Source organism: Taudactylus pleione, unplaced genomic scaffold, assembly GCF_031769625.1.
Source record: "Taudactylus pleione unplaced genomic scaffold, aTauple2 ptg000026l, whole genome shotgun sequence".
Lineage (NCBI taxonomy): Eukaryota > Metazoa > Chordata > Amphibia > Anura > Myobatrachidae > Taudactylus > Taudactylus pleione.
In genome coordinates, this window is record NW_028284428.1 from 37610264 (window position 1) to 37635390 (window position 25127).

General features: G+C 43.5%; 1 protein-coding gene across 3 annotated transcripts in view; it reads left to right on the forward strand.

Moving 5' to 3' along the window:
* The window catches only part of LOC148539318 (uncharacterized), an 896509-nt gene that overhangs the window by 103959 nt on the left and 767423 nt on the right, over positions 1 to 25127 (forward strand). For all 3 annotated transcript variants that reach the window (XM_088451557.1, XM_088451554.1, XM_088451555.1), the window contains exons 4-5: positions 5114 to 5170; positions 6751 to 6811. In XM_088451557.1, the coding sequence (XP_088307683.1) occupies positions 5114 to 5170; positions 6751 to 6811 (118 nt within the window). The remainder of the gene's footprint in view (positions 1 to 5113; positions 5171 to 6750; positions 6812 to 25127) is intronic.

Sequence of the window (25127 nt, forward strand, 5' to 3'; positions counted from 1 at the left end):
AGAAGTTATGTATTATTATTGTTCATTATGCAACAATGTGCAATGTATATATGTATTATATAATTTATATTTATGTAATATTGTTGCAATCTGATTTAAATAAACTAAACCAGATGTTTTGGGGAGTTTTACAATAATTTTTTTATTGATATAGTGTGGGCGCCATTAGTATATTCCTACTTTCTTTTTTTGTACACCTCGTTTAAATAGGGTGCTCTGAGTGCTGAGGGCTGAGCCAAGCAAGTGACCCATATTGATGGAATTTGATTGATCAGTACAGTCAGATGATCGCCACCAAGATGGTGGTGCCCATGCTCCACAAGCATGGAGAATGAACAGGAGAGAACGTTAACCACACATGCTGGTTTTGCAAACATAATCCTTAGAGACACCTTCAGTGGCCAAGAGGGGCAAGGAGGGAACTGTGTCAAAGACTGCAGCAGGTCAAGAAGGATGAGCATAGAGTAATGACCTTTGGATTTAGTGGACAGGAAATCATTGGTGACCACAGAGGGAGTTAACTGAGAGAAACCCTACTGAGTTTTGGAGGTAAAGGGAAGGAGGCAGATTGGATGGTAGTTTGACAGGGAGTTGGGGTCAATACAGGGTTTTTCGCGAATGGGAGACAAAATGGCATGTTTGAAGAAGGAAGGGAAAGGCCAGAGGAAACGAAAAGGTTGAAAAAGTGAGGTAGCTGCAGGCAGGCTTTCAGGGAAAGAGAGCAGTGGAGGCGGAAGGGAATGGAATCAAGGGGTCAGGAAAAATTGGGAGAGGCAGAGAGAAATGCTTGGATTTCCTCCCCATTGTTGAGGAGGAAGGAGTAAAAGAATGGGTAATTGGAAGGACAGGACGGGATGAGTGTTGGGGAGTGATCTGGTGAGAGAAGATTTCCTACCTGATAGCTACTATTATAGAGGGGAAGAAAGAAGCAAAGTCAAAGATGATAGTAGTGGAGATGAGGGGCAGAGAAGGGAGTTGAAGGTGGCAAAGAGTCGCTGGGGGTTTGGTGGAGATAAGGGCCTTGCAGTAGGTTTGTTTGGCTAGTGTGAAGGTGGAACTGTAAGAAGAGAGTATGAATTTAAAGCAACATGTTTGTGGACAATCCTCCTATTTAAGAGTCACAGGAGATGCATGGTTGTTTAAAGTAGTGCTTTGTCCACAATATTATTTCCAGGTTGCTATTAAAGACTTCTTTGATTTCCCAATGACTTGTGGCTATGAATTAGCAGAAAAAAGAAACCTTCTGTTCACAGAAATATCAAGTTATACAATTGTTATGATATACATGAGCACATGAGCAATTGCATAAAACCTCTAGAACCACACTACAGAGGTCTTCTGCCTATAACAACAGCCCTTTTCCTATAGAGAGAGAGGTTCTTACCAGTCCAAAAATACCGTGATAAGTATGCGGAGGGGATTCGCAGGGACAGAGCTTTATTGCACGCTCTGTCCCTGCAAGGGATTTTTAGTAAATCCCTGTGATATTTGCTGAATTGGTAATATCACACTACAATATGCATTTAATATGCGCATTGTAGTAAATAGTGCCCTTAGTGTGGTAGCACCTCTTATTATGTTTAAAATTAGGGTGTGCAGTCCAAGCCCCCTCCCCCTTTCCATTGTCATAATTTTGACAGACGATTTTATCCAATTTTATGGTTAGGCTGCAGTTAGGGTTAGAACATAAGTCTATACTAAACCACATTGTCAACATATAACCTTTCGACATTGTCAGTGTCATCAGTTTACGTGTCGACATCCCGTCCATGTAGACATTCTGAATATTATATCTAATGTGTATTTAGAATATTGCAGTATAGAAATTCTCAGCACCGTTCAATTCATATACATATAACTAATTTCTAAGTGTAACACAAACCCATGTTGTAATTTTATTTAAAAGCTCATACACTTTTCCTTATTAGTTATTTATTCAGTAAATCATACATATCTGTAGGTGAACAAGTAATAAAGGATAACAAATATATTAAAGGTCATACTAGGTATGATTTGAAAAGCAAATAATAATTTAAGTCTTGAAACTCTCTACCATATCATACAAATGTTTACTAAAAATGGGAAAACAAAGCTGTTTCTGGCAAATAAATAATTGTTAGACATGTTACAATGTCATGTTTTTAAACTTTTTAGTAGCCTTTCCTTAGGGAGTGCTGTATGTGTTAAGGCATCAAATGAAATAGCCACCTCTATGAATGCTATAATGTACAGACACATGGGCTCTGTGCATTGGTAATCTAATGCAAACACTGGGCTATATTTACATGGGATAGCTGCAAAATGAGATATTCCAAGCTGTCTTTTATATATCATTAACTAGAGATTGATGAAAAAGCAATGCATATAGTATGTGATTATAGTGCCTGATCTGTCAGCTGAAAAGTGTATATATTATCTTTATTGCATAGTCATTATTATATTGTTAGTAGATCATCACTTACATAGTAATATAAACTTGGCGAAATCGGCAACAGAATACAAGTCATGTTTTTGTATAATTCATATTTGACAATAATATACTTTTACATTTCTGTACAAAATGATTGTGTAACTCCCACTAATGTCATGTGTGTCAAATATGGGGGTTGCAATTTGTGTGAAAAGATTCGGGAGTACCAGGCAATTCTAACACCGGTTTAGACCACCTGGGACACTCTTATTTGGAAAAAAAAAGTCTTAAATAGTGCCATGTGGCTACTGAGTCAATATTGTACAATATGACAATTATATGTTACTTTTTCTATGAAAGATCCTAATCCTGTCTGAGATCTTCCTTTCTAATAACAACAGTATCGAGTATACCCTTTTTACTAGATAGGCAGTGGGTTAGGTACCAACTCATTATAGGGACTGTGCTAGTGCTGGCAGCCTGGCGATTGCTGCGCTATGCCGCGATGTCATGGCATATTGATAAAGTCCATTTCATATTGGAATGGACATATTAACAGTAATATTGGTAACAGTATGTGTTATGATATAGACCGATGATCCACTGTATATATGTTTAAATTATATCAGCTAACCAAATGTTCAGCCTAGCAGGCCAGAATGTTTACATTTATGCAAAAACCTAATTAAACTTCAGAGGATGCTGTTGATAGTAAAATGTCTGCCCGCCTAAAGGATGAGCCAGTCTATTGTGTAGTTAGTACCACAGGGGCTGAATAGGAAATTCAGAATCCATTTCTGTGGGAGAGGAAGCATGACAGAATGGGTATATTAACCCTGCACACTGGACAGCTTGGGCCCATTCTTTATGGGAGCCACACTGGCTGGAATGCACCAGAAATTCAGAATTTCTTCCCAGAGAAACCCTACTCCAGCATTGTTCAATTCTGAAAGTGATATCCGAACTTTTATTTTTCCCATTTTCATTTTCTTTGAAATTGGCTGTAATCTGTGTGTACTTTTAATAATTGTAATACTATTTGTAACACTTTTTTTGTACCTATAAGCTTTGAAGTATTCTTGACATTAAAACTTAATTTCTAGTTCTAATATTCTGTTTTTAGACCTGCGGCCTAGTGAGGCACATTCTACTGATTTTTACAGCGTATATATATTGTGAGTGTAACCGAAGGACCGCTTTAGGAAGAGTTATTCCTACCCAAATTCCTTGGTGGTGGAAGATGAGTTATATTTTGTTGTTAAAGTAATTTGTAAAACCCTGCCGTCACGGCCACCCGACTTGGATGGAGTTCTGAGTGCGGGCCCGATCGTGACAAGTGGTAAGAAGTTAAGAGTTAAAAGCAATCCATTCTTGCCGATTCTCCTGAAATGTTTGGGGAGTCCTATGGATGCCTTGAAGTGTAAGTCACCCTTCCACATATCCACCTTCAAGTGAAATGTGCAATAAGGGAGGAGGCATGATGTGTTTCCTGATAATTTCATCATCTTCGCTTTGTCCCCTCTTATTAGACCTAATTTTGTGAAGTGCCCAGCCCTGCCCCCCACACTGTCAGCTGCATCTCCCCTCCCAGGGACTATTCTCAAGGGAAACTTTTTAAAGTTGTGAAGTATGAGCAAATCCAGGTACTGGGGTACACCTGGGAAAACCACTTAGTGCTGCACGGTGGGAATGTAAAATGTACAACCTGAGTTGTGAGGAATGAGAGTACTAATCCATGCTTTAAAAATGCAGTGTAAAAAAATACAGTTTGCCAGTATGTGTGTGCAGCATGCAGTATTTGCGCCCACCATGCATTGCAGCAGGGGTTGTATTATTACCAATTGTTTCCTTCTGCGCTAAGGGCCTGATTCAGAGGTGCATACTAACTGCACATAATAACTATATGCATGCAGTTAGTAGATGTTGGAAGTACTGTGCATGGTTCTGAGTCGCACTACGCATGCATCCCGATAGCTACGGCACCGAGATGCAGAAGAAATTTGGACGCAAGATCTGTGGATTTCAATGTGCATTTCTGAGAGGTAATGGGGTGGCTAGTCAGCCGTGGACATGTAGCGCTGGCACAAGGACACCATGTTCAGACAGAGAAATTGCACCTGCCATAGTGCAATGTTCCATGTTGCGACCACTGGTGCCATAGACATATTAGCGCCGCTGCCTGTGAGGGCGTCTTAGTCGGAAGATCAGTCACGGCATTAGCATAAAGATGCAGATGCCCCTGCGTGCCCCTATGAATCAGACCCTAAGTGAGATTATTCTTGAATATCAAACCTGAGATTTCCCAGACACATACTTGAAGGAATGGAATCTGATTACATGCAATCATCCTATAATTGCAGGGAGAAATTGCATGTATGTGCTCCCAGCTCTCCATAAATTTGAATATATTGGATTTATGAAATGAGTCTGCTCCATCCCTTGTTCCGTATCAATCACCCCTATTGCTTCTCATGATTTTAGACTGCAAGTATATTACCTTATTTTCCGTCCTTTAATTAACTCCGTTTTGTAGATTGAGAAGATCTGGATTTAAATAATAGAAGACAAATGCTGGCAAAATGTTTCTTATTAGTCTACCACATAAATTAAAAAATACATAACCTTTTAAATATCATTGAAATATAAATAGTGATGTTTAAGTTGTTTTTAGGACTAATGTGTGATGCCTTTTCTCATTGACAGAAAATGATCCTCAGTTTGGCTGTGGCAGCTTTCTTTGACAGTATTGCTTATATTATGGTAAGATCTCAGTATCTTATTCTTCTTTTGTCTTATTTGTGGTTTTATTTTAGAGGTGAGCGGTTTAGTTTTACTCACTTATGTTCGGATCTCAATAACGGCATCTTATTGGCTATCTGGCTCTCACGTGTTTTGGATAGCCGATAAGATAAACTCGAACCGCTAAGTCGGTGAAAAGAACCAAGTCAAAACCAAACCGCTCATCTCTAGTTTATTATTTAGTAGCTTAAATAGTTGATCATTGCCATTACTGTTTATTGGTAACAGGTGGCAATAAAAACAGCAACACAAACCTGAGCCGTAGCAGGGTGATAATGCGCTCCCCATCCCCACCTGTGATGTCATGTAGAAAGGGTTCCTGCTGCCGCTATGATCAAAAAGGGCAGGGTGGCTCTGCAGAGTGCTATTCTAAATACAAGCGCCAAGAGGCAGGGAGTATGCTGCACCCCAGGTGGCAATGCTCACACCCCTAATTATTGCCCCAAAACCGAACCTTGCAGCAGTGATTTTGTCCTCTATATGGGGCTCAATATGGGGATGTAAATGTGATCTGTTTAAATTATTACATTGATATTTGCAATCAGTCCATAGCAAAAAAAAGCATGTTCCCATTTGATCATTTAAAAGGGAAGAAAATAGATGTTTTTATTTTGCAATTTGTTTCAGTTTCCTTTTACATGGTAGATGTGACTTTATTTATTAATAACACTCTTCAAACATGGACTATATTATGTAAAACCTGGCATATTTTGCACCTATTATTATGGCCATTTTGAATCTTACGGGAAAAACCACCAACAATCAATGGTTTTGCAAACCTGGTCTTGTGTCTCTTTTAATCCCTGAGTGCCGTCGATAGTGTGACTTTGTGTAGAAGATAGTGGTTACCATCTTCTTCGTGATGGAGGGCAACGGGGTCATATTACCGCAGTATGCAGTGAGTGCCAGAAAATCCATATTTGTGTATATATATTGTGGTTGCTCCGTGATGAAGGTGCCATTCAGCACCGAAACGGCCGTTGGGCTGCATTGACAACATATCCTTATGTACTTGGGCTCCTAGAATGCTACTATTCGCAAGTATTTTATTACTGCTGATAATGCCTGGCACATTGCACTTTATTGATTTGTGACTGAAAACTACTGTAAATGTGATTGTCATTCCGGAGTCCATCTTGGGATGATATGCATCATTCAAGAGAATTAATTACATAAATTTTTTTGCATTAACCTCTGGAGTGCTGTTTTTTTCTGGTATCAGTTTCTTGATACAGCATGTATGTTTATCCATTATGACTTAGCACCCTCCATTGATTTCATGATTTTGGGAGTGTGCAGGATTTGTTTACTATTGTGTATATATATATATATATATATATATATTTAATTTATATATATATAAAAACAAATTGTTCGTCCAACTTTCCAGACAGGTGCACTCGCCACAAATGACATTCGTATAAAAGATGCATTTTTTTTACAATTTTTGTGTTTAGACCCAGAACCGGCACAGTGTCATATCCATAGAGTCATGTTAGTCGTTGTTTGTCTTATTACCAATTACCAATTTTTTTTCCCAGAGCGAAACGCTACCAGATGGTGTTCTTTGCAATTTTCAAGCATGGTGGCTAACATACTTTGGTAAGTTATTTATTTTTATTAAAATTAAATGTATAAATTGAAGCCACACATTGGCCAAGATGAAATAAGAAAGCACTTTGTTTTCATTTTGAATTTTTGTTTTTGTCCTGTTTTTACTGAATTATAGAGACAAACATATAATGAAACCGTTCTGGAGCTGTAAAGATCATGGGGGTTATTCTATAGAAATGGCTTAAACCAAAAACGCAGCAGAGTTAACTTACAAATTTACTTTAACCATAGAAAAATGTACACTCTCTTACAATTGTTTTAAGTGTATGCTAATGATGCAAAATGGGTTAGTTTGCCCCCTAAACAATATAATTATAACATGTAAGGAAAACAAATAAAAGGAATATTTGTATTTCACAGATGAACGTGTTATCGTCCTCGTAGTCTGGTAACTTAGTGATTCCAATTTGTTTGCAGTGAAATATCAGTCCATTTTCCAAAGTCATGAATCTGTTTTAGCTGTGTGACTAAATTAAGAATGCTAATATACACCCTCTGTTCAGTTTTGGGTTTGATTTCTAGCCTCTCTAGAAACGCACAAGGCGAGTGGCCACAGATTGTACTCAGCCATGTGTGACTGTGTATTTGGAGCTGACCACTGGGGACTGTTTAATACTAGCAGGAAAGAGACAAACATTAAAATGCCACTTACGCTTAAACAGACTCTAGCGACAAAATGATGGAAGATTTATAGAACTGCATGCAGCTCAAAATGAATTTGCAGGGAGCGAATGTTAACTAGTGTTCTCATTTGCACATTACAGTCTAAGAAGATGCAGACACAGTAGTATATCATGCTGTGCGCAGCAATATATCTGGCATGCAAAGTCAAAGTACAGCTGCAAAAGAAACATACACTCCAACATGGTATACATCCAAAATGGTAGAATTATGCTGCAGAGTTACATTACCCAACTGTGGTCTGCAGAGCCGGCAGTATTGTTGCATATACAGTGTATAAAGCAGGGAGACAGATGCTGACTACAGGTAACCCATCATCTACGAGCTAGAATCAAGAGATTTACTTCTGATATTATTGGTGAAAAGGGCACTAGAAAGCAGGTGTTACTAGCTTAAATGTTACTGAAAACAGTAACTGCCTAGGAAATTGTTCTTGTCTCAAACACTACTATTATCCATTATTTATTATTACCAGCCATCCACATCTGTCCTTGCCCAGTGAAGCTTACAATCTATATTTTCTATCACATGGATACACATATACAGTACACTAGGTTTCATATTTGTTAAAAGCCAATTAACCGACCAGTATGTTTTTTGAGTGTAAGAGGAAACCAGAGAACCCTAGAGGAAACCCATGCAGACATTGGGAGTACATACAAACTCCACATAGAGATTTGCTTTGTGAGGACTTGCACTCATGACCTCAGAGCTGTGAAGCTGCAATGCTAACCATTATGCCAACTGTGCTACATAAGTTATTTCTGTTGAAGTAATGGATGTACACACCAGTTGCACTAAAGGGAGAGGAGGAGGTGACCAAAGCCTTAGGGGGCAGCATATAATTTACCATGAGCTACTCTTCTAATTGTGCTGCCATGTATGACAGTCATGCCCTTTGTTTCAGACCTTTTGCAGCCAATGACTTAGAAAACCAGAGATCAGCATTTACTGCAGGGGATCTGTACAACTCATTTAATGGAGAATTTTAACATGTTAATTACTTCAGCTCAGTTTACTGAAAAATAGAACTAGAGCATATTATTGTATAATTAACTAGCGTCCCACCACGTCTTCGCACAGGAGCAATTTTGAATTTACGGTGATAGTCTCTTATAAGCTTACCTTTAGGACGACATTAGTTGTATTTCCTCCGGACGTCAACATAAAAAGATTTAGTTTTGACGTGACACGCAAAAGGATCAACTCCAGCCTCGTTAAGTGTCTGTCCCTGTGCTTTATTGTCATGCCAAAGCAGACTCTTTCTGGGAATTGGACTCGTTTGAATGAAAGAATAATTTTTCACATAAATGATATGGGAACGGTAAAAAAGTGAGAAACTTAATTTTGTATCAGTAAACAGGGCTTACATCTAATTTTTCTGGAGAAACCAGATAATATGTATCCATCTCTACATAGTATAAAATAAAGTCCATCATTGTGATATATCTTTAACGGTTTAGATAACGTAAGCCAAGAAAGTGCTCAGATGTTCATTTTTTCATTGACTTGCTTCACTAAAACCATCACTGCTCGCCTCCCTTTTGTCATACATATATATTTCATACACCTAAACTTTCCTCAACAAATGCTCTACAGAATAGTGAAAACCGCATCAAAATCAGTCAACTGGTTCTCCAGATTAGCCCAAGCAAGCAGACAGACACCTACCAAGGACTTTATTTTATACTATAGTGTATAGCTAAAATGCTTCACGTTGGAATATATGCTGGATATTTGTCATGTTGGATGGTATGCTTTTAGTGTCTTAAAGTCATAAAGAACACCACATACAAATTTCTATTTAATGAAGAATTAATGTAAAATATATGTTTGAGTACAGTCTTTAGTAATGTTATGCATTTTCTCTCTGTTGAATGAGAGCCATCATAAGACTATGGAAGATGTAATAGGGTCTGCTATAAATTTATAGAACTTGCCCTATGTAAAAGGGTGCGAGAACATGTAAACTTGCATGTTTCTCACGCCACCACAACTCGCAATGGCAAAACTTGCATCCATATGTTTTGACATTGTGAAGATATAACTCGGCCAATGTAATAGAGAGAGTTTTTAACTCCACAATATTACTTAATTAAAATAATAGACCTGCTTCAGGCTAGCGAGCATAGTCTGAGCAGATGAGAGTTACACAGAGGCATGCCCCCTCTTAAAGCACAACCAGCGCCTGGCTTTTCTGAGCTGGTCCTGGTTGTAAAAATACAGGGGTCAAAAGATGTAGGGGTCCACTCCATATTTTCAAAAACCAGAACCAGGCTCAGTGAGTCAGTCCTGGTTGTGGAAATACAGGGGACAAAATGAGTATGGGTCCCCCTTATTATCCACAACCAACCCCAATACTTATTACAAACTTTGGAATATCACTCTGAGATATCCGGACTGGCATTTACATTCTGATATCCAACTTAACCCACTGTCCACCATTGGGATGCAGTCAGGAAGCCAACAGTCGAAATGCTGAACACCGGCTTCCAGGCAGTGCAATCCTGACAGGGGACTAATGATATCATTATCCCTTCGCCAGGAGCCTGAAGCCCGGCATACCAAACGAAGGTAAGGCGGGCGCGAACAACCGCGGGGGGGGGTTACCCCGGGGGAGGACTTAGGGCTAGGCACCCCCCCGGGAGGGTTAGGCTAGGGGAAGGGGGGTTAGGGTTAGGCACCCCGGGGGGAGGTTAGGGTTAGGCACCCCCCAGGAGACTTAGGTTTAGGCTGCGGGGACAGGGGGGGTTAGGTTTAGGCACTTAGAAGGGGAGTTAGGGTTAGGCACTAGGGGGGGAAGTTAGGGTTAGGCACCCCTAAGGGAGGGTTAGGGGGGGATAGGGTTAGTGTTACTTACCTTAATCCCGTGTCGGGATCTTCACGCCGGTCTTCCGGCGTCGGGATATTTCATACCGATCACCCACCATTGCAACACGGCAGGACTCCTTGCTAATTGCCGGGACGGATCAAGCTACCCAGGCTGGTAATACTTCCCCTTTTCCTTGCTGGCTATTATGCTGGATTACTTTGAGACCAAGTAACTTTGTTGCGCCCCGTGCACCATGTTTTATACAAATATATATCCATACAGATTGTGACTATGTATGTAAGTTTCACCCATATTATTAACCAGTTATATACCCTTTTCTAATGTATGAAGACAAAAATAAATATGCCTTTTTTAAACCAAGCCGTATTAGCAATTGCATATGTGTAAATTGAATTCATTTGGTCTTGATTGCCAGAAATTTTTGTTCTCTATTACATTATTTATTTTTTTAGATTATTTAGCTATTTTCACACTAATTAATTGCTGCTTATTTTATTGCAACCACAATATCGTCATATTTCCAGTGGTTAAAGTGGGCCGGAATGGGGCGGAACTGCGTTCCATCACTTCTATTTGGAGGCAGAATCCATTCCGCCTCCTCTGACCCATCTCAGCCCAGTGCTGCAGGGAGGCTCCATTTGCCGGGCGCCCGCTGAGATTTTATTACCAGCAGGTGCCCGGCTACTTCCCCACAGCGCCATCGGCAGTCTGAGGCTGGAGCTCACTCTTGAGCTCTGGCTTCTGGCTCCCCCCACGGGACACTATGAGAGAGACGTCATGACATCTCTCCCATAGTTCAGAGGAGCAGCCAGGCAGACCAGAGGCAGTGGACACAGGAGCGGGGCTTAAGGTATGTTTTTTTTTTTTTGCGTGTAAGCGGCTTCACTATTGAGATATTACTCAGGGGACATTACTATTGTGGGCACTGCTACTGGGGGCATTACTTCTACAGGGGGCATTACTAAAGGGGACACCACTCCTGGTGGCACTGCATAAGGATCACCACTACTGGGGGCACTGCATAAGGGGCACTACCACTGTGGGCACTGCATAAGGGGCACTACCACTACTGGGGGCACTGCATAAGGGGCAACACTACTGGGGTCACTGAATAAGGGACACTACCACTGTGGGCACTGCAGAAGGGGCACTACCACTCCTGTTGGCACTGCATAATGGGCATTACCACTACTGTGGGCTCTGCATAAGGGGCACCACTACTGGGGACACTGAATAATGGGCACCGCTACTGGTGGTACTGCATAAGGGGCACCAATCCTGGGGGCACTGCATAAGGGGCACAACCACTGTGGGCTCTGCATAAGGTGCACTACCACTAATGGGGGCACTGCATAAAAGGCACCACTACTGAGAGCACTGTATAAGGGGCACTACCACTACTGGGGGCACTGTATAAGGGGCACTACCACTACTAGGAGCACTGCATAAGGGGCACCACTACTGAGAGCACTGCATAAGGGGCACTACCACCACTGGGGGCACTGTATAAGGGGCACTACCACTACTAGGGGCACTGCATAAGGGGCACCACTACAATGGGCATTGCCAAAGGGGCACTACTGCTGTGGGCACTCTGTGTAAGTGGCACTACTACTGTGTGCATTTCGTGTATATGCGGTACTAATTTGGGCATTGTGTAAAAGGGGCACTGCTGTGTGTCATACATGAATAAGGGACACTACTATGTGGTGTAATGTAATGTAATGTGAATCAGGGGTGAATCAAGATTGTGCTACTGTATGGTGTAATTTGAATTGGGAATACTATTGTGTGACCACGCCCCTTTCTTTTGAAACCACGCCCTCCAGCACTCTGTAGACAACGGACAGGTAAATATAAAGACAGGTAAATATAAAGACTATAATAGGACCCTGGAGCCCGTGTGCACCACACACACTACACCCATTATAGATATGCCCCTGCCTGTTATGACTTCATTAACATCGCCCAAGATTTCTGAGATGGTGATATATATTAGTATAGTGTTACTATTTGGCCAAAATATTTAATAATACATTACATGGCCAACAGAACATGGATAACCCTTCTAATTTATTTATTTTTTTAAATTTAGCCACAACCATTGCTAACAGGTACATAAAATCATACATAGTCATGCAATCTCCATAGTCAAATATTAGCAATAGAATGAAAAGCTCAGTACCCTTCAACATGGCACTGTTATAGTTCAGATTTGTGCGCTGCTAGAGCTAGCTTATCAACTATTAGTGTTGATATGGTGATGCATTATAGTTTGGGAGCAACATGGCTCAGATATGAATCTGAAAAGGGAACATATGCTTGTAGATTGGGAACTCCTGTCCTTGGATGCAACACTCACTACTGATTTCCAAACTGCCTCTGGATTCATCTTCAGCAAAAGAAGAAGGTTCTATGGTAGAGCAACACACAAGCCACTGATCACCATGCAGAATGACCAGCCTTAGTTGTAGCACATTGCCATGGAACTCTGGAGGAGTGGAAATGTGTTCTTTTGCAGTGACTAATAATCACACTTCTGGAAGTATGACAAATGCCATCTGTAAAGTTTGGTGGTGTAAGAATGATGATCAGGGGCTGTTTTTAACTTATTTCCAGTGAAAGAATAGCATAGTGCTACAGTATATAATGACATTTTAGAAAATTGTGTGCTTCAAACTTTGTGACAACAGTTTGAAGGAAGTTCCTTTCCTGTTTATCCATGACAATGATCACCTGCACAAATCAATGTCCATGAAAAAAATGGTTTGCCAGATTTGGTTTGGAAGAGTTTTACTAGATTACTTTACTTAGATCCCTGTCTGCATCTCCATTTAACACCTATGAGAAGAATTGGAATGCAGATTGGGAATCGTTGTTTAATCCCTATAAATCTTTTATGGCTGATGTTCCAAAATCCAGTGGAAACCCTTTTCAGAAGAGTTGAGGTTGTTAGAGTAGCATTGGGAGGACCAACTCCATATTAATGGCAATTCTTTTGGAATAAGATGTTGAGAAAGCTCCTATGGGTATGACATTCAGGTGTCCACATGTTTATGACCATGTATTGCAGATAGAATGTGATATAAACCCCTGTACTTATAATTAGGGATGAGCAGTTCGGATTTCATAGAATTGGAACAGCTCCGAACACTGTTCGGGTGTTCCCCACCTGACTCAGATCCCCCTTCGAGGCTATACCACAGCCTCCTGACGTCGGTTCCTTGTGAGAGAATCTGATGTCAGGGCTCCACAAGTGTAGGGCAGAACGCAGTTAAAGCGGTCTGCCCTACACTGTTACAAAAACACTGCCACGGTGGCAGGAAGTGTGTTTGTTATAGCAACCATTGAGAGTCAGACAGACTCTCACTGGCTGTTGCGTAAAAGGAGGGAGCTGGCAGGAGCTCAGTCATGAGCTCCGTCTTCCGGCTCCCCCCGCTGCGGCTGCAGAGAGGAGCGGACAGCTGCGGTCATGGCAGGAGCGGGGATTCAGGTAAGTTTTTTTTTTTTCTTCTTTGTGTGTGTTTGTGTAAAGGGGCGCTACTGGGGGCACTGCATGGGATGGGGGGATGGCGGCTGCTGCCGAGGACACTACTAATGGGGGCATACAGTACTACTGGGGGCACTTCTAATGAGGAAATGCTACTGGGGGCACACAATTAGGGGCACTTCAAGTTTTAATGGGGGCATACTACTATAAAAATAAGTGATACTTAGGGGTTGGAGTAGAATTTTATGAATTCTACTCCAATTGCCTTGTAATAACTATAGGTGATACTAAAATAATGTGAAAAGGGCGCGAAAACACCCTTTTTCACTTTATTTTTGTAAAAATAATGTTAATAAATAGAGCCCATAATATCAATTGTCCTATTGTTTGAACAGAAATTTCATTCAATATAATGTCCATGTACTATAATTGCTAACAGAGACTGCCAGTAACATCTAACTATTAATAGAATGTGAAATGAATTGTTGTATTATAACAGCATATACTGTTACGTGACCCCATTGTTTCAAAATAAAAGCATGTGATATAAATCCATGTACTGAGATTAATATTAATTACCCTTGCTGTTTGAACATAAATGGCATGCTGCAAAAAGTCCTGGTGCTATAATTGCACACAACCAACTGCCAGTATTGTCCCTACACAAATGGCATATGATTGCAATCCCTGCACTACAATTGCATATATTACCAAGTGTCAGCACTGATAAATATAACTGCATGTGACATAAACTCCTGTACTGCCACTGTATACACTGAAGTGCCAAAAGTCATAGGATAGATGCATAAGTATCGCTTCCCACAGCTCCCTGGTATTTGTAGGTGCAGGATCTTGGGTGTGAATGGACCTCTCCGCCTCGTCCCATAAATGCTCGATTGGGTTCATGTCTGGCTAACGTGGTTGGCACATCATTCCTCGGAACTCTTGGGACCGATGACACTGTGAAGGGCTGCAAATGGTCATCAAGCAATGCAAATTAGTAGTGGTTACCAGTTACATAGCAGTTACCGTGTTTCCCCGATAATAAGACCTACCCTGAAAATAAGCCCTACCCTTACTTTTGTAGCCCGGTCTAAAATAAGCCCTACCCCGAAAATAAGACCTATCTTTTCTTCTTTTTGAGCTGGGAACGCTGCAGAGACCAGCGTTCCCAGTCATGCAGTGCGCGGGTGACGTCATGACGTCACCCGTGCGCTGAGGATCCTGTGCGGCCTCGCCTGCTGGATCATATTAGATCCAGTCAGCGCGCAAGTGAAAGGGACATCCCGGATGGCGGTGACTCAGGTAAGTACCGTACTTGCACTGCAATAAGGGGGCCTGCATAAAGGACACTGCTACAGGGGGGGGCCTGCATAAGGGGCACTGCTACACAAGGGAGGCTGCATAAGGGGCACTGCTACAGGGGGGGGGCCTGCATAAGGGGCACTGCTACACAAGGGAGGCTGCATAAGGGCCACTGCTACAGGGGGGGCCTGCATAAAGGGCACTGCTACAGAGGGGCCTGCATAAGGGGCTGTCAATGTTAGTTAAAATAAGACCTACCCCGAAAATAAGCCCTATGGTGTTTTTTGGAACCAAAAAAAAAATAAGACCGTATCTTATTATCGGGGAAACACGGTAGGAGCTTATTAGCTACTCCGTTCAGTTTATCGCCATCCAAGGTTTAGTAAATAGTTACCTACAGTATGGCCACCATTACCTTCCTACACAATATCACTGTTCCCTCCATATGCTCCTTACCCTGTGCCAAGGCAAGCCAGACCTTTATTAATTTTGCATGCACCAATCCCCCCCCAGTTCCAACTCTTACTACTACTATGTTCTCTGCCTCCTTCCATCTGGATGATGGCGGCTGCTCCATCATGGGGCTTGTCGTGTTGTTGGGTGAACGGTGGATCCTATGCAGGACACCAACGCTGTGTTGGATCTGTTGTGCTAGGTCATTGACGTGGTGCCATTCTCGCAAGACTTCTTCAAGCCCCCTGGGATTTCCTTAGTCCATGAATAAGAGGCATCACAGGGTCTAAGACGTGCCATAGTCCATACTTCTGTAACGTCCCTGCTGTAGTCATGTTCCGCTCACTGTTTTTACTCACTGGATTTATATCTCCGATAAATGTAACAAAAGTAATAATGTACAGAAAGCCTCAGTACATTACAAAACGAGTCTGTGTCTGAAGGTGAAGTATTGAAGCATGCATAAATTATTTAGAAGTGTTTCTTTAAATCTCCTCTGGCTCCTCGTCATATCTTCTGTGTGTGGGAATATCTAGTTAATTAAGTTTCAGAGCACAACAGGGGGTAAGACTTTAATCAAGTAATCTGCCTCTGCATTACAGGAACTAGAGAAGAGACAGATGCATGTGTTTCTCATATTCCCCAGCCATGCACCTAGTGTAAAAACGCCCGATTTGTGTGTTTAAAAACAAAACCAAAATTCACCCTTAATCCCAGAGGATACATTTTGTGGTTTTAAAACACAGAACATCTGGTAGTTTAAAGCATGGAACAGCAGTTTACTGATTAATTGACCTCTTAGAAATGCTGAAGCACCAAAGTAGAGCATCTATCACTCTGTAATTTTATTGAATGAAATATATGCCTGCATATTTTCCACATTCCTTTCTTTGTGCTAGACCCATTTCTTTCTTGTACGTAGAATAATAGATTATGGGGTTCATTTACAAACTGGAGGGGCAATGCAAGAGGCCTGATAGTGCCATTGTCGCACTGTGAAACTGTATTTGTGGAGTGGATCTATTATTATAGATTCCCATGTCAACTTAGCAGCCACTGCCAGCTAAACAAATAATTAACTCCAATTATCTGACGCTTTGTTGACTTTTTTTAATCAAATTTGCAATGATTTTGGCTTTAACTATAAAATCTTAATGCTGCTGATAACAATTCTTTTCTATTGTATGAAATTACATTTTCATTTCAATGTCAGCTCTTTCATTCAGGGAAAGCATGCAGCCTGCCGGGGAGGAACCGGAAGAACTGTCTCTTCACTGATTCTTCTCTGCGGCGGGGCTGAAAAGCAGGCATAATTATTATCCTTTATATGGCGCCATAAAGATTCCGGAGCACCTTACAAAGTGCATGAACTATTGAGGGAACAAGAAAACAGTGACCTAAGATGCGTACACCCTAGACGATATTTTGAACGACTGAACGATATCATTATCGTTCAGTCGTTCACTATATCGTCCAGTTTGTACGCAAAACTGATGAACGATAACGACCAACTGTTCAGAGATGTGGCAGGATGACATCAATGAAAGATATCTTTAACGCTATCTTTCAGTGTGTACACCAGGGGCAGATCTAGACTGCTCTTTTAGGGGTGGCGTTAGGAACCGGATGCAAGTCAATAGGAGCTCGCAGACCGGCAGCCAATCAGCAGCGGCTGTCGGTTCACGCGCTCCCATTGGCTTGTGATTAGTGCTAGATTAGAATAAGAACAGAGCTGTCATTCTCGAGGACTGCTTCAGATGGTTGGGCGGCTGTGCAGCAACAAATTCAAAGCTTCTGCCACCCGGGCCCCCTCCGCGAAATTGGCCGGACCAGCCCATCTGGCATTTGGCCCTTCTGGCATTTGCCAGGAGGAGGTGTACAGAGATAAGGTTTAACAAGTCCCGTATGAGAGCCATCTGTATGTAATGTTTGTGTAGTGATACTACTGCTGTGCACCTGGCCACTTACACACACACACATTTACACATACACACAAACAGCAAGTCTCATGGAGTGTATGGGATGAACTTCAGCATATAATAAAGCTGTGTGTTAGGGCCGGAGAGGCAGCTACTTATATACATACCATCTCTTACTCACTTGTAACACTTGACTGAGCACTGCTCCTAACTTAGCAGCTGCAACCCGATGTAGGTCTGCAGCGCCCGCCCCAGAGCCACTTCACACAGACTGCCTCACACAGGGAAGTCATTTTCGTACTACAGACAGTGTGCAGTGTGCACCGCCGGGGGTGACTCTAACGCCTCCCCTTCCCGAGATCCCGCTCTGAGCATGAGTCTAACTCTCACTGTACTACACTGCTGGTCCCCGGCTGCTCTCCTGCCTCACCCCGTCATCGCTATAGCCGGGTATTTAATCCGTCTAATTAACCAGAAGTGGAACGCATACAGTCAGTGGCGTGTGTGTCACACAACCTCCGTCGGCGGTGCAGCTAGATAAGGGGCAGTGAGGGCACACAGCCAGGGCCGGATTAAGGTCTGTGGGAGCCCCTGGGCAACAAACGTGTGGGGGCCTCTATCAATAAAGTGATCAAAGTTGATTTTATATATATATATATATATAATTAACATAGGCCCAAACATATTATGCAGTGCTGTGCAGGGAATGTGTAATCGTATTAAGCCTTGCCCCATTGTAGCTTACAGTTTGCACTGTGACACACACGCACACACACACAAATATAGACACACATGTGTATATATATATATATATATATATATATAGTGACACAGTCAGATTAGGGGTTCCCTCTCCTGGGTAGAAGGACTCCTTTCTTACACACACCCACAGCAGCAGGGAAGCAGCACACCAGTCTGGATGCAAGTACAAGCTGGTCGGCGCCAGTCTTTATTGTACAATGTCAGAAATAACATAAAGAAAACATAAACATAAATCCTAGCCCTGTCGGGGCACTAACTTCACAGGTAGTTCCCTCACTACCAGAACCTGGCAGGGCCTAATGCCCTCACCAGCAACCAAGGCACAGCACAACACTTACAGATAGGTTTTCAAGTGTCTCTGAGCAAACTCCCTGTCTGCTCTCCCAGGTGAGACACTCAGCCCTAAACACACTAGGCTTATATTGGCCACTCTCTGGTGGAAACCCTAACAAGCCTGTTACCAGGCTGCAAGGCCCAAAACCTGGAGCGGCCGTGGGTGGAGCCCTCCCTCTCCTCTCACCCACAACCCCCAGGTCCCAAACCGGCTTTTCAAAAAGCCGAGACTCAAGCCTGCTATACTGCAGACTTTCTCCTGGGGATTTAAAACACATAAGACAGGAATCTGGGATAAATGTCCCTGTCACAGACCACTTTACCAGTGAACCTATCACATATCCCCCCCCTTTGTTTCGACCTAAGGGGCGGAACAACTGAAGCCCCCAAACAATGAACGCGTGACAACGCGTCTGCTTTAGACAACAGGCCCCCTGGCCTGTGTTCCACTGAAAATTTAAAAGTTTGTAACGCCAAGAACCATCTCGTAATTCTCGCATTACTGTCCTTATTTTCGGACATCCACTTCAAAGGGGCATGGTCAGTGATCAATTTGAACTTTCTACCAACCAAGTAGTACCTGAGAGCCTCTAACGCCCACTTTATGGCCAACGCCTCCTTCTCCACTGTGGCATCGGGTAGGCATCGAATTTTGAAACACTGTTCAACTTTCGGAAGTCATTGCAGGAACGCACACTCCCGTCGGGCTTTGGAATCAACACAATGGGACTTGACCATTCACTATGTGATTCTTCAATAACCCCTAACTCTAGCATATTTTTAATTTCTTTCGACACCGATTCTCTTTGTGCTTCTGGTAACCTATAGGGCTTTAGATTAACTTTAACCCCTGGGTCTGTGATGATGTCATGTTTAACGACCGAGGTTTTCCCAAGTACGTCAGAGAACAGCACCCTATTTCTGATCAGAAACTCCTTGACCTCTTGTTGTTGAATTGCCGACAGGGTTTTTGCCACTGTCACTTCGGGAACTAAGGGCCCTGGTTTTACTGGAGGGGCTCGGACGGCCGACAGTACCGGTCTATCATTCCAGGGCTTTAACAGATTTATATGGTATATCTGTTCCGGCTTTCTTTTCCCCGGCTGGTAAACTTTGTAATTGACCTGTCCCACTCTTTCTAAGATTTCAAAGGGCCCTTGCCATTTAGCCAAAAGTTTATTTTCCACAGTGGGAACCAACACTAACACTCTGTCCCCAGGAGCAAAGCTGCGTAACCGAGCATTGCGGTTGTATACCCTCTGCTGTGCCTGTTGAGCCTGTTCCACAACATCTTCCCCCTTCTTAGTCACCTGATATAACAAATCCTGACACATTGCCATGTGGGGATAGGACAAAGGACTATCAGGGTCTACGGGTTTACCATCAACTACTTTTACATTCTCCCTGGCTTTTACCAAAGTAGGGTTATTCAACTGCTCCACGGCAAAGACCTCTCTTCTGACCTCTAAATCAGGCAGATGATCAACTGGCCCAACAACACTTCCCACCTCAATGGGAGGCACATCAGTTGAGGGCCACCGTCACGCTCCGCATTCTCTAGTTCGCCAATCATAGTAGAAAAAGGGAATAACTCTGACTCAGAAGAAACTCCCTCCTCCACTACATCGACAACCTTCTCAAATGGATCGGGGTTGTTCACCTCTGGAACAAAACGGCTTTCCCACAACTTCCAGAAGTGAGCAAAGTCTTTCCCCAATATTGCATCGTACATCAGACCAGGCACCAAACCCACAGAAACTATAGCAGAACCACATGGTGTCTCGATGTTCACCTCGGCAGTAACATAATATCGAGTATCCCCATGTATGCAGGTCACACCAACAGTTTTCCCCATACGCCTCAAGGGGTTCACCAGCTCAGCTTTCATAAGTGTCACCAAGCTACCAGAGTCTAACAGTGCCTCTACTCGGTTGCCATCTACAGTGAGTACACACATGTGCTTATCAGTCTCAGCCTGCCGGTCAGCCGTACAGGCTGTCTGTGCAAAGAAAGACGCCCTGCGGTAGACATGAGCAGTATCACATTGCATAGGTTCAGTTGTAAGTGAACAATTAGCGGCAATATGGCCGAAGTCACCACACCGGAAACACTGAATCATATTAATGTCTAGTCGTTTACGGGGCAAGAACCTTCCTGGCCTGGCAGGCCTGTCTCCAGGTTCCACACCCTCAGTCTTAGGTACATTCCACTGCCCAGCAACCTTCTCCCCTGGAACCAGTGTCTGTGGGAGTTCGCCGATGCGCCATCGAGGCTCGGTGGGGCATACTCCTCAGCTCCTCAGCCGCCACGTACCTCTCCACCAGCTCGACCAACTGGTCCGCGGACTTAGGGTCTGCATGGCTCACCCACTTGTGCAGAGTCACAGGTAATGATCGCAGGTACTGGTCCATCACGACCCTTTCCACGATCTGTGGTCCTGTCAGCGTCTCGGGCTGTAGCCATTTTGAGGACAGATGGACGATGTCATGCATCTGTGAACGTGGAGGCTTGTCCATATGGAACTCCCAGCGGTGGACCCGTTGGGCATGAACAAAGGTGGTGACTCCCAAGCGAGTTAGGATCTCCTGTTTTAGTTTTTTATAGTCCTTGGCATCAGCCAGGCATAAGTCGAAATAGGCCTTTTGTGGCTCCCCAGACAAAAAAGGTGCCACCAGACTTGCCCACTGCTCCTTGGGCCAACTCTCCCTTTCGGCCGTTCTTTCAAATGCGGCGAGATAGGCCTCCACATCATCGCCCGAAGTCATCTTTTGGAGGAAGTGACTGGCTCGTACGGAGTGAGTGGGGGTGGGAGGACCAGTAGTAACCTCTCTGGGCTGGGCGACCAGGTGCTGTACCACCTCTCTTATGGCCTGGCTGTTTTCCGCTAAGGCCTGGCGGGTTTCCTCAATGGCGACCTGTTGAAGTCTGTTAGTCTCCTGCTGAGCTCTGGTAGATTCCTGCTGAAGTTTGTTTGTCTCCTGCTGAGCTGCTGTAGCTTGGAGCAAGGCCTTAATAATGTCCTCCATTTTGTCCTGGGGTGTAGGTTGGAAGCTGAACCTTGCCTCTCTCAGCATCTGCCGACAACACCTCTATAGACCTCAAAGGACACAATTTTTATCCACACTGAGAAACTGGTGTCTGTCCTTTTAAATTTTAAACGTAAAATTTTTTTTTTTCTTGCTGCACCTTTCAGTGTGTAGATGCCCGCATTCTCCACCATATTGTGACACAGTCAGATTAGGGGTTCCCTCTCCTGGGTAGAAGGACTCCTTTCTTACACGAACCCACAGCAGCAGGGAAGCAGCACACCAGTCTGGATGCAAGTACAAGCTGGTCGGCGCCAGTCTTTATTGTACAATGTCAGAAATAACATAAAGAAAACATAAACATAAATCCTAGCCCTGTCGGGGCACTAACTTCACAGGTAGTTCCCTCACTACCAGAACCTGGCAGGGCCTAATGCCCTCACCAGCAACCAAGGCACAGCACAACACTTACAGATAGGTTTTCAAGTGTCTCTGAGCAAACTCCCTGTCTGCTCTCCCAGGTGAGACACTCAGCCCTAAACACACTAGGCTTATATTGGCCACTCTCAGGTGGAAACCCTAACAAGCCTGTTACCAGGCTGCAAGGCCCAAAACCTGGAGCGGCCGTGGGTGGAGCCCTCCCTCTCCTCTCACCCACAACCCCCAGGTCCCAAACCGGCTTTTCAAAAAGCCGAGATTCAAGCCTGCTATACTGCAGACTTTCTCCTGGGGATTTAAAACACATAAGACAGGAATCTGGGATAAATGTCCCTGTCACAGACCACTTTACCAGTGATCCTATCACAATATATATAAAATATATAACTGCCGGCACTAAGCTCTGTTCAATGCATCTGACCCTGGTGCTTGCGTGAAAAGTTTCCATACCATCCAAAAAAGACACAGCACTCCAAGGGCTTCAAACTGGCAATCACATACCAAGTGCATTTAATGTCGTCAACGTCACCTTTTTTCCAACCAGCTCTTTATGGATGGGTTCTTTGTTGCTGATTGCAGCTCACCTCCTTAGCTCACCTCCTGAGCCATATCTAATACATGGCAAAAGAACAGGGAGCGCACCATCGTGAACCAAATAACATAATAATTTATTTCAATCTCATTGAGAACACTCACATTGTCTCCAAATACACAAACATAAAAGTAAGGCTCAGGTAAACACCGCACGGCTGGAGATCGTGTGCTCCGTCTGAACGTTACAGCCGATTGCGGGGACCGGCCCTTTCTCCTTCGTGCTGGCTGGAACAATAGATAGCGTCCCTTCCGGCACCCAAACGCGTTTCGTCACACAGTGGGACTTGTCAGTGGGCATGTCCGGAAACAGTGGTCCGGAGGGTTTATAACCGAGACAGTGTGAGTTTTCTCAATGAGATTGAAATAAATGATTACGTTATTGGGTTCACGATGGTGCGCTCCCTATTCTTTTGCCATATATATATATATATATATATATATATATATCAAAATCCAGCAGTGCGGCACACGACTTTCTGTGTCATTGTGTCACTTTTATATCCTGAGTGCCGCACTCCTGGATATTGCTATTATTACTTGTGGAGGCACCGGGTGCAGTTATTTATGATTTTACTGAGTGCCGGACCATTTGTGGCTCTGTATGTGTATATATATATATATATATATATATATATATATATATATACAAAGATACAGGTACACATACATTTCTTGTCTTCTTGGTGTCAGAGGAGGCAGCAGCAGCAGAAGTTGGTCACTCGCTGGCGCAATTCACGGGTCTTTTAAAAGGGGGCAGAGCCGGCTCCGTAAAAAAAAAATATTCCGATGTGGCCAGGGATGGGGGACAGTGTGTGGGGGGCCCAGGTTGCAGTGGCATAACTTCATCCCAGGTGCCCTGAGGCGAGATAAATGTTGGTGCCCCCCCAAAATTAAAATGTGCCAGCACCTATGCCAGCCCCAGCTGCCGCCCCCTATGCAGTTCTCCCAGTAGTGATCCCCCTGTGCAGTGCCCTCCATAGAGATCCCATATGGAGTGCCCCCCATTAATGGTCCCCCTATGCAGTACCTCCAGTAGTGGTCCCCCTTTGCAGTGCCCCAGTAGTAAGTGCCCCCAGTAGTAAGCCCCCTGTAGTGCTCCTAGTATTAAGCCTCCTGTAGTAAGCCCCAGTAATGCCCCCTGTAGTAAGTCCCCGTAATGCCCCCTGTAGTAAGTCCCCGTAATGCCCCCTGTAGTAAGCCCCCTGTAATTCCCCCAGTAGTAAGCCCCCTGTAAGAAACCTCCGTAATGCCCCCTGTAGTGAGCCCCCCAGTAATGCCCCTTGTAGTGAACCCCCAATAATGCCCCCTTTTAGTGAGCCACCCCTGCGAGCGCACACATATACAAAAAACAAAACAAAAAACAATACTTACCTGAAACCCTGCTCCAGTGCTGCTGCCTTCCGTCCCCGGTGCCCGCTCCTCGGAACTATGGTAGTGACGTCATGACCTAACTCTCATAGTGCATTGCGGGACACAGAAGCAGAGCTCAGGAGCGACCGCACCCCCCGTAGTGACGCCGCTGGAGGTGGAGCGCTGATCAGCGGCGCTCCATCTCCATAACAGTGCCCGGAATGGCCGGGGGACAATGGAGCCAGGTGCACCCTTAAGGGCTGGAGCCAGGCGGCAAATGACTCCATTGTCTCCTGGAGTACCGCCACTGCCGGGACGACCGCCCCTGTTGCCCACCCTATAATACGGCCCTGCACACAGCCTGCACTGTGTTCAGTGCAGGACGGACTGTACTAGGGGGGGGCGATCGCACCAATCTCCCCCCCCCTGGACCTGTTACTGGTGTACCCCCAATGTTGTCTGTCCTGCACTATAGAAAGTTCAAGGGACATCTTTCACCAGTCTCGTTCATACAGTACATCGTCTAGTGTGTATCTACGAAATAATACAGGACAAGGACATGATTTATAAACATTGCTGCATTAGCAATTATAACACTTAACAAGCAGCAGGGTGTAAGCAAACAAGTTTTAATTTTACAAGCAAAAAATTCTTCAAAGCCATGTCTTCATCAATATCTGACCCTCAATTCAAAAGGATAAAATGTTAAATGCAAAATATGTCTAGTTTTGAATTCCATATTATTGCCCCTTTAAAACCAGCATCCAAAAATGCAGCGGCTTTGAAAAGCGCTCCTTTGTAAATTTACCCCTTCGTGTAATTTCACTAATTTCTTGAAGTACAATTCTAGATGGTTACTACAGTATATTTCACATAACTCTGTATAATTACTTATGTATACTGTTTCATATCTTTCTGTCGTTCAGGTATGTACTGTATTCTGGATTTTAAATCCGGTTTTCTGTGTGTAAAAGCCATAAAATTTCTCCTGCACTGGAATTTCAAATCAATATATTTTTGTATGTCTTGCACTAGAATCATTCAATGTCATCCACAGCACCGCCTTATTCATCCTAGTTCTATTTCTTGGAAATGTACATAAATATGCCTAAACCATGCA